Genomic DNA, 15,188 nt, shown 5'->3' on the forward strand with positions numbered 1-15,188 from the left:
CAGTTCAGCAGCCCAGTAGCTGCTTAAAATATTTAGTATGTTTTTGCTGAGTTTTCAGCAATTCAGAGATTAAGACGTTTCAGGAATACCCAGAATGTGCCACAATGTTATATAATTTATTATATTACCCAAAACTAAATTTAAAAAGGAATTCCTTGGTATTTAGTGGAAAAGGATGAGTATAAGGATAAATATCTAGCTATTAAAAATAAATCGTTTTCCTGGCCACCTCTGCCTTTGCAGCTGGCTACCCTGATAAGATTTTGCAACACTGCTAAAATGGTTCACCTCACCTCTAATCAAATAAAATAACAATATAAGTAAGTTGAATTCAGCTTCTTGGAATCCGGCGTAAAACAGAGCTCCTGCGCAATGGAGTTCAGCGCGGATCTAAATGGGTTTGACCAGGACTCCATTGAGCCCTGCAGGACCTGCGGGATTTACTTCACGATGGGTTTAGACATGGATGAGGCGATTGTAAAACCAATATTTGGCTTGAATGACGCCGCCGTCGGAGGAATGGCGGAGATAATCGAGCAGCTGAGCGCCTGGAACATTCAGGTGAGTGGTGTTTGGTTCTCCCCAATAATCCCTAATCCCTAATATTCCAAATGCATGTTCAAAGGTAATGCGGGAGGATGGACGACCGCAGTACATGTGCATTTCCTGCATTGCCGAATTCCACCGGCTGCTTAAGTTCAGGCAAAGCTGCTTGGAAACACAGGAGCAGTTTAGCGATTTGGAGTACCAACGAGAGCACGGCATTGTGATCAAGAGGGAAATCGAGTCGGAGGAGGAAAAGTTCTGCGGCTTCATATACCTGGACACGGACGAGGAGGAGATCAGCGACGAAGATGGCAGTCGTCGTGTGTGCGCCGCCTTCGATATACCACACGTGCCCATCAAGGAGGAGCACATGGCTCGTGTGCCAGTGCAGGGTAGTCCCAGTAATGGCCAGCTCCAGCCCCCAGAGTCCAAGGAACTTGGGTCGTTTGACATGATAGACAACGATATGCTGACTGCCAATATGTTTGCACCATCCAGTGAGGATGCATCCGGCACGGCCGACGATGGCGACACCGCCGAAGAGGAGGAGGAGGAGGAGGTTTTGCGATTTACATACGACGATGAAGGCGAAGACATGGCCCCATTGCCGCCACCTATTCTTTCCCCTGTTGTCTCCTGCAAACTTTGCCTCCACGAATCGCCCACGCAGGACGCCCACCTGGACCACATGTACCGCACCCATCTTCTCAAGGACTGGGAGTGCCATATCTGCGCCAAAAAGTTCACCAATGCCCCGGAGTCCCGCATCAAGTTCCACATAAAGTATCACAAACTGCAGCGGCACATAAAGTGTCCTGTTTGCGGTTTCATTTGCACCTCAAAGGCAACCCTGAAGGAGCACAAGCAGGCAGTGCACTCGCGCACCAAGTGCACATATTGTGGCAAGAGTAAGTGCTTCAATAATGATTTATCTAAAGAAATAATGGAATCATTTATATTTGTGCAGCTATAAAAAATAATATGCTACAAGGACATTTAAAAAAACATTTACTGGGTAAGTAAAATATCAGGAAAAGTTTGAGCCCGTTTTGGAACATTTTTTCTTGCCTGCAGAGGGCGAGGCGGAGCTGGCTCAGAAACTTAAATTACTGGAGCAACTACCTGTGGATAATAAAACACCGGAGGCTTTTCCTCCTCCACTGGCCTCTTCCTCGCTTGTGGTCTTCTCCGAGGACACAGAGTCCTCTTTTGTTACAGATGCTTCCACTGTTTTTACGGATTCTGATGTTCCTGAGGACTCTGCTTTTCCCAAAGACAATACTGCTTCTGAGGACTCTACTGTTCCAAAGGAACCTGTTCTTCCAATGGTCTCTGCCACTCCGACGGATGTTCCTTATCCAATGGACGCAAATCCACCAATAGATTTGCCTGCTTCCGTGGCTTCTCCTCCATCCTTGCCATCGCCTTGTGTCATTCAGTGTGCATTCTGCAGCGACACTTTTGAGGCGGCCCAGCAACTGCAAGCTCATGTGCTGGCCAACCACAAGACGAGTAGAAAAAGACTTCGGTCTTCAGAAGATCCCTCGTCAAGGAGGATGGCCAGTCCGAAATTCCAGCCCTCACCCATTCCCATGGAATCAGAGCAGCCATCAGACGATTTGCATAAAGAGAACAACGCCGACTTAGACGCCAGCACTTTCCAAATAAACGGCATCGACCAGCAGGAGAGCAGAAATGAAGTGAGTCTCAATGATAGTTCCATGAGCTCCACTGCCGAGCAGTTGCCAGAAAAATCCTACATAGCCTGTCACATCTGTGGCAGGACCTTTGACTTAAAAATTAAGCTTAATCGACATCTCAAACAGCACAATACACACACACTTTGAGCCATTCAGTTTGTAGAAGTAAGTTTTTAGCTACTTTCTATTTCCTACAGCCAAACTGGAATCGAAAGGCCTGTGTATAATTATAGTTTAGTAACTTTCTTGATTTGAATTAGTCTTTTTCTATTGGCCGCTTGAATCAAACGACTAAATTTATGTTCATTTTATTTCATCAGTTTAAAAGGCATTTGGTGAGCCAAATACTCACGTTTGGGTTTTACTTTCATTAAAAGTGAAACAAGTTTGCCCTAATAAAAGATTTATAATTCAACCCGTCAATGAAACTTCCAGAAATTGATTCATTTAAATTAGTTTACTATCGCTTGCAATGACACTTTCGCGCTTAAGTTAACGAAGTGCATTCCCATCGTTCGCTCTATCGTTTATACAAAACCCACACGAGGCTTCAATGAAAAGATCAACAACTCAGGACAATAATAAAAGAGGCTTCTTCTAGCCCGCCTTGGCAGGAACAGTAGCCTTTGCAGTGGTGGCTTTTGGAGCCTCTGGCTCCGCATCCAGTTTCTGGACGCGATGCTGATCGATGCACTGCCGGAACTGCGCCACCTCCTCCATGCATTTAAGGGTCTCGCCGGGATGCGAACGATAGCATGCGAGCAGCTGGGACTTCAGATCCTGGCAGGGTGGCACTTTGTGCGCCGATGCGGTGCTCACGAATCGCTTGTGCACATTGTCCACCGCATTGGCGTACTCCTTCTCCAGGATGGTGTTGGTCTTCTTAAGGTTTTCCTCCAGCTTCGCCATGCGGTCCTTCCACAGCTCGTCGTTCTTCACCAGCTCCTGGTTCATCTGGCGCTGCACATCCGCCGCACTGATGGTGTGTCCACCGCCGACATAAATGGGCACAGCAGCGGGATAGGCCACCTTGGGAGCAGGGGTCGCAGGAGCTGGCGAAGATGTGGCTGGCTTGGCAGGCGTCTTCGGAGACGCCTTGGGCGCTGGTTTCGAATCCTCCGCAGCGGCAGCGTGCTCACGAGCTAAAAAGAAAATAATATTGCTAATTAAATAAAGCAAAGAGGTTTTTAAATGGAACCATAGAAAACTCGAAAAATTAATGTTAATATGGGGAAACACTGTTGACAATATCGGGAAAATACTGGCTGTAAAAATTTAGCTCAATTATCAAATTTGTTTGTTAAATATTTATATAGGCGTTGAATTATCTTCCTAGTTAAGTTAAAAGTAACTATGATGAGGTGTACAAGTTAAGTAAGAAGACAATCAAGGAGATCCTTCTATAAGGCGTCTTTTACAGCACAAAAAATAGAAATTTAAGAGCTATGGGATCATCGACTTGGAATCGTTCCAGCTGACGAAGTTTTACTGTACTTGGCATAAACAATCGCTCGTTTTGACAATTGTTGCATAACACCGGAATGAGCCCAATGTCGGTTTCCGGGCGAATCGAACATAATAATTATAAATACTTTACCCTGCTGGGAGATTCCAGCCTTCAGCCGCTTGACCACATCATCGGATATGTCGATGACGCCGGCAGGAGTTGGGTTTTCCATCGAAACGGATCGGGGTTCGCGGGATTGAGACTGTCGGGCTCCCATCTTCTGAAGATCCTTTTCCTCTAGATCCTGGATCAAATCCTGAAATGTTGGTGGTTCGTTAGTAGATCTCAAGTCTCGGGAAGATCGCTGCAAACTTGGTTTGGTTTAGTTCGGCGTTTTTACTAGCCTTTTCGGAGAAAAACCAAGAGCCCAATAAATAAGATGTGCTCAGAGTGACCTTAACCGAAATGCACGAAAAAACCAAATACAGCGTAGTCAGCTGATTAGTAGCGTGGCCAGAGTTTAAAACACTGTCACTGTTGTCAGACAGATTTATAACAGCGCTGCCAGACTCATGAAAAGGTTTGCTATACTTTTAAAATCAGGTTCAAAACATTTATTCTGAAACTTTTTTAGGGCCTTTTACCTTTAAAAAGCTAGGCATTTGTACCTTAAAAATTATAAAGTAAATTACAATACCCAATTTTGACACTTCTAGTAACCAGCCAATCGGAATTTAAAATTCAGCACCCAGTCCATTTGCCTTTTTTCCCACAGCTCGTAAGCGATTAAATGAGTGTTATTATTGTTTAAGCTTTTTAATGCCTCGTTCGTATTTGTTATTGTGAGTGTGGAGTGGCTTATTTAGTGGCTGTTTTTATTATGTTCACACATACATATTCATGTTCGTTTTTTATTTCGAAATACTTGCTAATTACATAAATGTGGCGTGCACTTATCGTTACATCCGTCGAATTCCGATCTAACGTACTTTTTTCAAATGTTCATGAACCGTTTCGATTTCGTGGTTATTTTTTATTCCATATCACTGTTGGTGGTTTTTTGATGTTTTTGTTTCATATCGCTATGATATAATCGATATTCCACAATCGATTTAAGTTTAATTAGTTATTTAGTTCAAAAATTCTATTTTTAATATACATATACAGTTAATTATACAAAACTTTCGAAATTACTATGTTTGTCAATTTGTTAGTTTCTCTATTTTCGCTTATGCTGAATGGACTTTTCACACAAGATCGCTTAGTTCTCCATTGATAGTGGCTCATAATTATTATGATCCAGTTGTCGGGCTTTTCGATTTCGTTTCTATCAATAAAATGCTAATGGTTTAGTTCTCTTGTATACTAGGAGGAAAATCACACATATATTTTATTTATTTTTTGCTCGCAGGAGGGTTAATTTGGGTATTTTGTATGTACATTAAGTTATTCATTCGGTTTTGTTCATCTTTAGGTTTCTGGGAGGAGGCTATATCAACTAAGGATCTTCGATTTCTGGCTGAGCTGTATAGCTGTATGGTCGTGTTTACAAAGTTGGTCGATTTGCAAGGCGTGCGCTTTGAACAGTGTCTGCGTTCCACAAAAACATGAAGAAAATATTACCGAACTGATGGGAAAATAAAGTTCAGAAAACATAAAAACAATTTGTAAGAAATATCACGTAATGCATTTTTATTTAAGTTTTTAGTGGCTTCTGCGTGATCCGAATTCGTGTTTTTTGTTGATTTGTTAGTTTTAGACTCCCAGCCGATCGCTGTGGGGTTTTACATGTTTTACGTGTTCTCATAAGATGTTTGTATATTTATATATATTTATAATTTTTAACCATTTTTTCTTGGCGTATTTAGATTTTAATTTTTTTGTTGCATTTTTGTGTTTTTGTTTTAATGGTTTGGTATTACTTATAAACAAATTTCATATTATAGCTATAATTTATTAGCTAGCTTTATGTATTTTTAATGCCCAACGACGACTGCTGAAGGGGCACATTTTCTTCTTTTTGTTTAAATCGAAACGTTTATTATTTTGTGTACTTCTAACGCTATATATACGCTTTCTATCTTAGTTACATGTTTTTGTTGCGTAAACAAAAGATCTGCCCATCGACCATTCCGGGGATTTTTCTCCCGCTTGAGAAATTCGCGCAGCTAGTGTTTAAAAAACGGAAAATATATATGAACACATGTAGCGAAAGCGCAGACCACGAAAGTATATATAAATATATATAGTACAAATATACGGGGATCGTAGATGTTACAGTAAGATATAATATAACATAGGAGGGGCCTTAAAAGTCAGAGCGATGCTTAAAGCTAAAGAACGTCCCCTCTACTGCACTTGATCATCATATTCGTTATCATCGTTTAATTGCGCCCCGAAATCGGCCTCAACTTAGGTTACATGAGGGTGTTTTTGCTATATAGCATATGCTTTTGTATGGATTGGTTTTACTATCGTTAGTGTCTATAGTCTAGGGTTAGGGACACTCGCTTAACGGGGTGTCCTTTGTTTCTTTTACACAAATATTACACTTACAATCGAGTTATGTGTTTCTCATGATCGGTTTTGAAATATTCTGCTTGATTTAGGGATGGGATTTAAAATTAATAATGAAATATGAGCCGGCCGGAGAGCAATAGTCAAATGCAAATAAATGCCTGCGTATCCTGGCTCTCCTCCCAATCCCTTTTCGATCCTTGTTTAACCACCGATCTATTGGCTGTTCTTTTTAGGGATCTCAAATTAATTGAACAGTGCGGTGTGTTGCAGTTTCTTGCAGCCAAGTTGCAATCGTTTATGTACTAAAGTATAAATTAAATTAAACATAGGCTAGTTAATTAATAATAAGCGCGCCCAACGTTCTAACATCTGGGAGCAGAAACCAAAAATGTTAAAAAAAAACAAACGAAAATGTACAAAAAATAAGAAGGAAAGCGCCGCGCTTTGCTCTGCTCCTCTTTTTCTCACTGCTCTTTACCTCCGTTTTTGGCAGGGACCTGGTCATCCTGCCATTTTGGATACATTCAACATGTTTACCGCATATATAAAGCAAGTATTATATATATTAGGTATATATAACTATATATTCTACATGTATAGTTTTTGCTGAGTTCTGTTTGTCTACTGTGTCGTGTCCAGCGTCGCATCTAAACGATAAAATATTATTTGGCGTTCCCCACGCCCCCGCCGCTCTGCATGCCGCCCACGCCCACTCCGCCGCCGCCGCCTCCACCGCCCTGGCGCATCCGTATCGATGGACGTCGCTCGGGCGTATCATACGGCGGTCTCGAAGAGTTGGTGGCCGCCATTGAGTCGTCCATATTGAGTCCATTGCCGCCAATCAACTGACTGCCGTTTCCACCTCCATTTCCGCCCAGCATCGCCAGCGTTTGGCCGCCCTGGAGCTGCTGTTGCGCTGCACTGCCTCCACCGCCGCCCAGTGCCGCATTGACCTTGTGCTGCTGCTGCTGTTGATGGGAGGAGGCGGCGGCCGCCGCTGCCACTGCCGCTGCCGCAGCTACCGCATCGTGGCCCGCCTGGCCGTCCGCACCATCCTGCGCCTGTTGAATAGCCTGCGGATTCCGTGGACCACCAAACTTTAGCAGATTCCAGTCAAACACATAGTCATAAGTAAAGCCCAGGCGGTGGAACAAATTCCGGAAGAGTTTGCGCAGGTGGCAGTAGTCGGGGCGCTGATCAAAATGCATCTGGCGACAAAAGTTCAGATAGTTGACAAACTCGCTGGGGAAGCCCTTGCATAGCACCACAATCGAGGTGGATAGCTTCTTCTCCGAGATGCGCTCGTACTTTTGCCTTTTGTTGGCTGCCTTTAATCCTTGCCAGGGCAATGCGCCCAGGTTGAAGTACATAAGGACATAGCCCAATGATTCCAGGTCATCGCGACGGGATTGCTCAATGCCCAAATGTGTGTTGATCGAGGCGTAGCGGGCGGTGCCCGTGAGGTTTTTGTTTTCCCGATACGGAATGTGCTTTAGCGAGCGCGCGTCCCTGAACTTCTTTGCCAATCCAAAGTCAATAATATACACCAGATTGCCCTTCTTGCCCAGGCCCATCAAGAAGTTATCCGGCTTGATGTCGCGATGTATGAAGTCACGCGAGTGTATGTAGTCGATGCGGGAGATCATCTGGTCCGCCAGAAGCAGCACCGTCTTCAGCGAGAAGCGGCGCGAACAGAAATTGAACAGGTCCTCCAGCGAGGGACCCAGTAGCTCCATCACCATCACATTGTAGTCACCCTCGCTGCCGCACCAAATGATTCGCGGTATCCCAATGCCGCCCTGCATCGTCTTGTAGAACTTGGACTCGATGTGCAGCTGGGGGTGCTTAGTGCGGATGCACTCCAACTTAATGGCCACCTCCTCGCCAGTATTGATCGTAGTGCCCAAGTAGATATCGCCAAAGGACCCGGATCCGATCTTGCGGCCCAGGCGGTATTTGTTGCCCACGCGCAGCTCCATTTTGGATTTGTGTTCCGTGGGTTTTTATGTGTGGATGTGGGGTAACCTCGGATCTGCGAGTTCCGACGTGTGAGCCTGCTGCGGAGATAAACATATTTACTTTAGTCTTCTTTGTCTCAATTTCTAAAGTTATGAGTTCTGCAGAATGGTTGTGGTAAATAGAGCTTTTGCAAAGTAACGTAATCATAGAAACTGGTATTCGAATTCAATATAAATTGTTTATTTTATTCTTGAAGTAATAGGTATATTTGGTCATTATCAATAAAATTATTTCGAAAGAGTTTCTACGTTTTGTTAAATATCGTGAACACCCTTTAGTTTTGAATTTACATGCTGTGACCCACATATGTCGCTACTTTGATAATTAGTTAATAATATTATAGGTAAGGTACACAAAAAGGCATTTGAAATAATGTGTTAACGATATTATTAAAATTGGAAATGGATTTAGTTAGTTTCTTGGTTCGTGAGTTAAACATAAGTATTTTAAAATATTTATATCAAAAAGCATATTATCAATTAATAAAAATTAAAGTTTGTGTTAGTTTTGTAAATAAACAATTTTTAGAAACAAAATATGATATTTAAGTTATATAAGACAAGTGGAACGTTTTTAAATTAAGGGTTCAGTAGCGATAGGTTATTGTTCAATGCTAGGTTAGAAGATTTTTTTTCAGGATAAAGATAAGACTTTTTTTTTTGAACTTTCTCACCTGGCGCTGTCCTTTCGTCTAAGATCCTTCTCTTCTTTTTCCGATATTACTCAAGGCAGTCGCTTTAGGTTGTTTCTTCTGAAGAAAAAGAGAAAACTCATAAGTTAATTCTGAATGTCTTCTGTTTCAACTCGTCTAAAATATACTATTGGTATATGATAGGTTTTATACGTTTTATCTTAGGGACCTATAAAGAAAATGGCTTGTTTTTACGAAAACTTCATCACATTTGTTTTCTGGTAAGGATTTATTTGAAATGTGAATAAAAGCATGACAACACTTGAATCGATTTCGAAAAATAAGCCGTTAGCTAAGAATAAATGACTAGACAGCTAAAGAAGCACGCTAAGCTTACGTTGACAAAAACCAAAGAGAGCAAATGCACAGTGCATCAAATAAGATAGAAACCCGAACCTCGCACAAAATAAAAGCATATCTCGTTTTATTTATGAGAGTGTGTCTTTGTTCGTGTGGGTTTATTGATTACGAATGGGGAAAACAAAAGATGCTGAATTAATAAATGATGAGCAATGATATTTTAAATACACCGATAGAAAAATATGTAAATATATATCAAACATAAATCTAAAATAGTATAAAATATTCAAAAAGTACTTTAAAAAGTTGGTAGTATTCGACACTAAAATAAAAACAAGCGATATTCAAGAATTATAAAAGAGAGTTTTTAAATATTATAAATAGTGGAAATTAAACATAGTGTGTGTTTTATTTGAGCCCTTCGAAAAAATCTATGGTGAAATTCAATGTACCAGTATTTCACAGTTCATTTTCAACATGACGACAACATTGGGCCAGTGAATCAGCAATCAGAAAATCAGAGAAAGACGATGACGAAGAGATTAACAACAAATATGTAGATAAAAGAAACGTGTGTTTATATGTGCGTCCAGAAAACAATTGCCGACAAAAGGGAGAGAAAAATCAAATAAAACGCTGCGGACTGTGAAAATACCACTTAAATGACACTTTCGGTGGTGAAAAGCACATACAAATAGTGGAGATAACAGAAAAGAAGCAACAAGCTGAAAGTTTTCACTTGCCGGGCAAAAGTGACACAAAATATATTTAATTGTTGTTTTAGGCGGCGTTCCTTTTATTCCCCACTCTCTCTTCCTCACTGCCTCTTTCTTTGCGCTTTCTTTTCCCGCTCACGCATTTAGATCGAGCTCTCTCTACTTGCCCTCTCTCTCTTTCATACTCTCTAAAACTGTTCTAACCTCAAAACTAGCGTTTGTTGTTGTTTTCGCTTTGACTTTGATTTATTTATTTATTTTGTTGGTACCACCTATGCTCTACGCGGGGAAAAAAGGTTGTTGTCATGGAGATTAATTCGATGATTTTACATATAATTAAAGATTTAAAGTTATAAAAATTGTAAAATAATAATTTGTTAGCTAAATAAAGATCAGTAGATTTGGTATGATGATCAGTATTGATATATTATATGTTTTAGTCCCCAAATTTATAAATTAAGATGATAAATGCATTAAGAAGCAGGCGGACTTGAATTCAGCCATTGAATACTTAAATGAGGCTTGGGTTATTATTATTATTAACATTTATTTTTTTTTTCCTGTGTTGTTTTATTAGGTGCGTGTGAATGAAAGATAAATTGATTGGATAGTTTTGTTTATGACTTTCCAATTGTCGAGTTAATATTTTCTAGGGTATTCATCAGTTGGTGTAGAAAAAATAATAAACGTGAATTGATTACATTCGCAAAACAGCTGCACGTTGCGTTGGCGGCTGCCGAAAAGCTTCCGCAAAAAAATAGAACAAAGAGACAAACAGTTGTTCCAGCAGGCGCCACAAAAATTGAAAGCTTAACATAACAGCAAGCAAATAATATACAATTTTTATTTGCAATAAAAAAAGAACGTTAGGGAAAACTGAAATAGTCCAAGCAAATTGACAATTCTATGTTTGTAATTAGTTTTCCAGCGTCAATGGCCTCCGAAAACTAACGGCCCTCTCCAATGCACCGCGAATAACGGGGCTGATAAGGAACAGCCGATAAAGGCGGGTGGAAAAGAAAGACATAAAAATACAGTGGGACAAATTTCCTAACTTACCTTGGCTTAATTATTTTATTCTTCTACGTTGCCCACTTCCTCTGCTGGCGTCTCTGCTACTTTTTCTTATTCGACTGAAATCGAAATCGAATTTTTTAATTGGATTGATTCTTCGTCAATATTCATTTTCTTTGTTTTAGCCCCAGACTTGTTTTTTGTTGTATTTGCTCCTATCACACAAACACACACGCACACAGTCGCACTTTTGGGGCCACACGCAAGCGCATTTTATGCAACATAATACGAATAATAAAGCATTACTGCCATATTTTAGTTTTTATTTTTATATGAACTATTTCTATCTTTCTTTCTTATTTGTTTGGGTGGTTTTTTTTCTGTGTAATTTCGTTTTAGCGAGGAAAACAGCATTAAGTCAAGAAAAATAAAAGAAACGAAACGGAACTTGGAATCTTATAAAAAAAAACCAAACTTATGCGAGTCGTTTGCCCTGGCAATAGATGTGAGCACACTAGTTATCTCGCTTGCACTCGCACTGTTTATACCGCGAGCACGTTGCTATCCCTCCTGCTTCAGCATTTTCACACCAACACAAAGGCGCTCTCACACACTCACGCACAAGTGAGACACTAAAAGACGTACGCTGCTGGGAAATTCGAATTTTCTTGCGCGTGTTCACCGCCGTTTTTCCATTCGCAAATGGTTTTTTGATCCGATATTCTACTGAGCACTTACGTTTTGCTTCAACTCTGCGCTTTTGTTTCAATTTGCCTGGCTATTTCACAAGTATTTCGACGATTTTACAAATCTTTACAGTACGCCATCTTGATATAAGTGCGATTTGGAGGTGGAACAAAGTCGATTTTTATTCGAGACTATCGATGTTTCCAGAAATGTGGCAACGTCAATAGTTTCGCTGCTATTACCGATTAATAAACAAAACTTATCGGCGGTATTTTTAAGAATTTAAAAATATCAACTTAAATCAAACTTATTACTATAAATATTAAAAAATACCATTAGAGTTGCCATTTTTTAATATAACTATTTCTGACAATTCGACTTTTACAAACGGAGCCCTTAATATAATTACTGCATAAGAAATTTTTTAATTTTAAATCTTAATTCCTTTTGTTTTATTTAAAATAAACAGGTCGTGAGGACCTTGCTTAAAAATATGAATTGTTAGCAATCTTTGAAATTACAACGTTGGTGTGGAGGGTAACTTCACTACATGCGGTGGATGAACTCGCTAATAGCAAATATAGCGCCAAAAATAGTGGAGCAAAAAATAGATCTTAAAAATGCTGCTGCTCTAAACAAAGCTACTTTTTAAATACCAACTTAACAATAATACTGAAAACAAATAACAAAACTGATCGCAACAAGAACAAATGGAGGGCTTAATTTATCCGAACGAGAAAAAATAAAAATAATATTAAATATACAAACTTTTTTATGATTATACAATTTTATTTTAAAGTTTTGTTAGTTATTTGAAAATAAAACTTATGTCAAAAATCAATACGTTTGAATTTAAAATTAAATAGTAAATTTTTAATTTAAAGTAATAGGTAATTTATAACTTATAACTTCAGAAATATTTTTGTTTAAAAAGTCAGAGTATTAAAATCGATAGAGCTTCTTATATCTTAGATACATTTTTTAAGTTAGTCGAGCTTAATAGATTAATATAAAATATATATTACCTTATTTCAAACTTTGAATTGTTGCCTGCAAGCTTAACGAGCTTTTAAATCGATTTGCAATATTTTTAAACTTCAGCTAGATAGCAATTGCTTCAAATTTATACATCTATAGATAGCGTATGCTTCAAATGTAAATAAATATTGTGACACAAATTGGTAGTATGGCAATTTTGATGTGAGAGCTACGAAATACCTGAAACTAATACTTTTATTGCTGCAATACGAATAAAGTAAAACACGTGTGAATTCCATTAGTCTACTACTCCGCATTTTCCCATTTCCCCCTTTTTCAGCGTTTTCCGACTGTGAAACCCAAGAAATGGTGACATAAAAAAAGGAAGCGGCGAGTAGAGCTAGATATGCATATGGAAATGTCTGTGTATTTTTATATGTGTGCTAAGGTGTGTTTTATTTCGATTTTCGACTGGGGGTAGATAAGCAATTACTCAAAATTGATCAAAAAAAGGGGAAAATTTCAAGAACAGAGAATTCGGGATTGAAAGAGCTACATTTTAATTGAAATCGACAGAATTAAACTGATTTAATTGCAACTACCTCAATAGTTTCTATCATAATCTATCCAAAATTTGTATAGAATAACTCCCATTTAATTGCATTTACCTCCATCTTTTCTAATTTTCCGAACGTATATGAAATCCCGCCTTTGTTTCTCATTGGCTGAGAAAAAGAGAAAACAAAGCAAATCAACGAGGCAATTGAAGATACAAAAAATAAAGTATGAAAACAACTCGCCCAACTGCTTACACAGATACTTTTACCCATACTATCTTGACCACACTCACACACTGGAAGTCTCACGATCGCTGACGAATGAAAATTGTCGTTATTTCGACCGGTGGTCAACGAACACGAATACAAAATGAAAATAGTAACCAAAAAAGGTGAGAAACAATAAAAACAAATGTGGGAGCGGGGGTGAAGAGTGTATGTAAAAGATCTTAGCCCGAGCAAGACGTCGATATCTAAAAAAAAAGCTTTAAAAAAAATGTTCAGAAAATGTTACACAATCAATATTATAATTTTCTTTTGTTTGTATTATTATATTATTTATAAGTAATTAAAAAAATATTTTGTTATAAAATATTTCATTACTTTATGTACACTTTATTGTATATAGGGAATACTTCTGCTTATACAACTTTGTTACTCCCTAAAACATCAAAAATATTGATATGTTTTTCTGTCAAATGAAGATTTAAGTATTTTCTGACTGTCCGTCGCTGCTTTGGTTGTTTACAAAATATTTCCGCAACACATGTCGTACTTCTGTAGGGTTCTTCCGCCTGCCCCGCCCCTTTCATCTACGGCTCCTTTTCTTCTTTTTCTAACGCATCCAGATATGTTAAAAAAACGCCATTTGGTTTCGTTTAGCAGTCGGCTTTAACATTTTGTTCGGCTTTTTTTAAGCTTGTCGGCGGCTTAGATCAAATAATGCGATTTCATGGCAAGTCGCAAATTGTCAAGCGCTTCCTTCCCCGTTCAGATGCAGTCGACCTTTCTGCTCCAATTTGATTACGAAACACAAAGAGTCGGGGGAAAAATTAATTCGCCTCTGTTTATTTTTTTTCTATAAAGCTCAAATATTTTTAATTAATTCAAATAATTTTTTTGCACATCATTTTTTTTGCGCCCAGTTGTTTATCAACAAGTAACCGGGCTTTGAAGTTCGCCGGTCCAGAATAAATGTATAAGCGCGGGGTTTGAGGGGTGTTTGTGGGTTGGTTGGTTGATGGTAGCCTATTAAATTTCCTAGACGCGAATCAATTTTCCAGTCGCTGCAGTTCAGCGAACTGCCTTCGAAGTTCTGTGTGTTTTTGTATTTTTCATTCTTTTTTATGGAGTATCGTATAATTTTCATTTTGATGTCTTTTATGACACTTCCAAAAAAGAGTAAAATAAACGGGCGCTGCTTTGACTTCAGTTTTCGGTTCGATTTCATCTTCCCAATTGGCATTAAAGTATCTGAAATGGCCTAGGTATTTATGATTTCGTTTATGCATTTCCCTGTTTTTTATTGTTTAATTTTTGTTACTTCGATTTGTCTGCCAGAGGCCGGCGGCGTTTGAAAAAAAAGTTAATTGAGTTGTAAAAATTATAAAGTTGTAAAAATCCCCCCGAAATATTTTTTGCCGGGTAAAAGTTATGTGATGCAGATATCGATTTGGTTTCCTACCATAACTTCCAGTTGAAACCAGCTGGAAAACAAAAGCGTAACCAAACTACACTACTTCGATGTTTTACGATCGAGAAATGAATAGCCCTCCGTTCCCTGCTTATTTCTTTTCTTTTTCGAGGGTGTTTTCTTTGGTTTTTTGAGGTTTTGGTTTTACGATTTCGGATCGTGTCGAGCCTGAGGTAAAATCTAGTGCAAAGTGGTTATGAAAAGATCTTACCAGATCACCTGATCTTGACTTCTATCTGGTTTTATTAAAAGATTTATAAAAAAAAATGTGTATTTTACCTGAGTGGCAAGATTATCTGAATCTCTTATATTTAACATTG

At 38.9% G+C, this 15,188-nt stretch overlaps 3 protein-coding genes across 6 annotated transcripts; 1 reads left to right on the forward strand and 2 right to left on the reverse strand.

Moving 5' to 3' along the window:
• Window positions 1-260: 260 nt before the first annotated feature.
• LOC108142983 (zinc finger protein Helios) lies at window positions 261-2,669 on the forward strand. The gene is made up of 4 exons (XM_017267150.2): window positions 261-561; window positions 626-1,454; window positions 1,514-1,561; window positions 1,621-2,669. Exons 1-4 carry the CDS (start codon window positions 373-375, stop codon window positions 2,391-2,393), a joined length of 1,839 nt encoding a protein of 612 aa, XP_017122639.1. The 5' UTR covers window positions 261-372; the 3' UTR covers window positions 2,394-2,669.
• Window positions 2,670-2,684: 15 nt separating this feature from the next.
• On the reverse strand, window positions 2,685-4,197 carry LOC108142986. The gene is made up of 3 exons (XM_017267154.2): window positions 4,098-4,197; window positions 3,844-4,009; window positions 2,685-3,388 (listed from the first exon to the last, which is right to left on the reverse strand). Exons 2-3 carry the CDS (start codon window positions 3,968-3,970, stop codon window positions 2,844-2,846), a joined length of 672 nt encoding a protein of 223 aa, XP_017122643.1. The 5' UTR covers window positions 3,971-4,009; window positions 4,098-4,197; the 3' UTR covers window positions 2,685-2,843.
• Window positions 4,198-5,357: 1,160 nt separating this feature from the next.
• LOC108143025 (discs overgrown protein kinase) lies at window positions 5,358-11,817 on the reverse strand. 4 transcript variants are annotated; one of them, XM_017267220.2, is made up of 4 exons: window positions 11,692-11,817; window positions 10,999-11,072; window positions 8,906-8,983; window positions 5,358-8,267 (listed from the first exon to the last, which is right to left on the reverse strand). In XM_017267220.2, the coding sequence occupies exon 4, from the start codon at window positions 8,190-8,192 to the stop codon at window positions 6,876-6,878; it is 1,317 nt and encodes a 438-aa protein (XP_017122709.1). In that variant the 5' UTR covers window positions 8,193-8,267; window positions 8,906-8,983; window positions 10,999-11,072; window positions 11,692-11,817; the 3' UTR covers window positions 5,358-6,875. The 4 variants fall into 4 exon arrangements, with proteins under 4 accessions (XP_017122709.1, XP_017122707.1, XP_017122710.1 ...); XM_017267218.2 differs by having other exon boundaries at window positions 5,358-8,270; XM_017267221.2 differs by lacking the exon at window positions 10,999-11,072.
• Window positions 11,818-15,188: the final 3,371 nt, after the last annotated feature.

The sequence above is a fragment of the Drosophila elegans genome, unplaced genomic scaffold (genome assembly GCF_018152505.1).
Source record: "Drosophila elegans isolate 14027-0461.03 unplaced genomic scaffold, ASM1815250v1 contig_468, whole genome shotgun sequence".
Classification (NCBI taxonomy): domain Eukaryota; kingdom Metazoa; phylum Arthropoda; class Insecta; order Diptera; family Drosophilidae; genus Drosophila; species Drosophila elegans.

Excerpts from the sequence above, each read along its gene's own strand:
- LOC108142983 (XM_017267150.2), top strand. The coding sequence starts at position 373 with ATGGAGTTCAGCGCGGATCTAAATGGGTTTGACCAGGACTCCATTGAG. Across the intron at positions 562-625 it reads TGAGCGCCTGGAACATTCAG|GTAATGCGGGAGGATGGACG; the intron begins GTGAGTGGTGTT and ends GCATGTTCAAAG. Across the intron at positions 1,562-1,620 it reads TTTAAAAAAACATTTACTGG|AGGGCGAGGCGGAGCTGGCT; the intron begins GTAAGTAAAATA and ends TCTTGCCTGCAG.
- LOC108142986 (XM_017267154.2), bottom strand. The coding sequence starts at position 3,970 with ATGGGAGCCCGACAGTCTCAATCCCGCGAACCCCGATCCGTTTCGATG. Across the intron at positions 3,389-3,843 it reads GGCTGGAATCTCCCAGCAGG|CTCGTGAGCACGCTGCCGCT; the intron begins GTAAAGTATTTA and ends TTTTCTTTTTAG.
- LOC108143025 (XM_017267221.2), bottom strand. The coding sequence starts at position 8,192 with ATGGAGCTGCGCGTGGGCAACAAATACCGCCTGGGCCGCAAGATCGGA.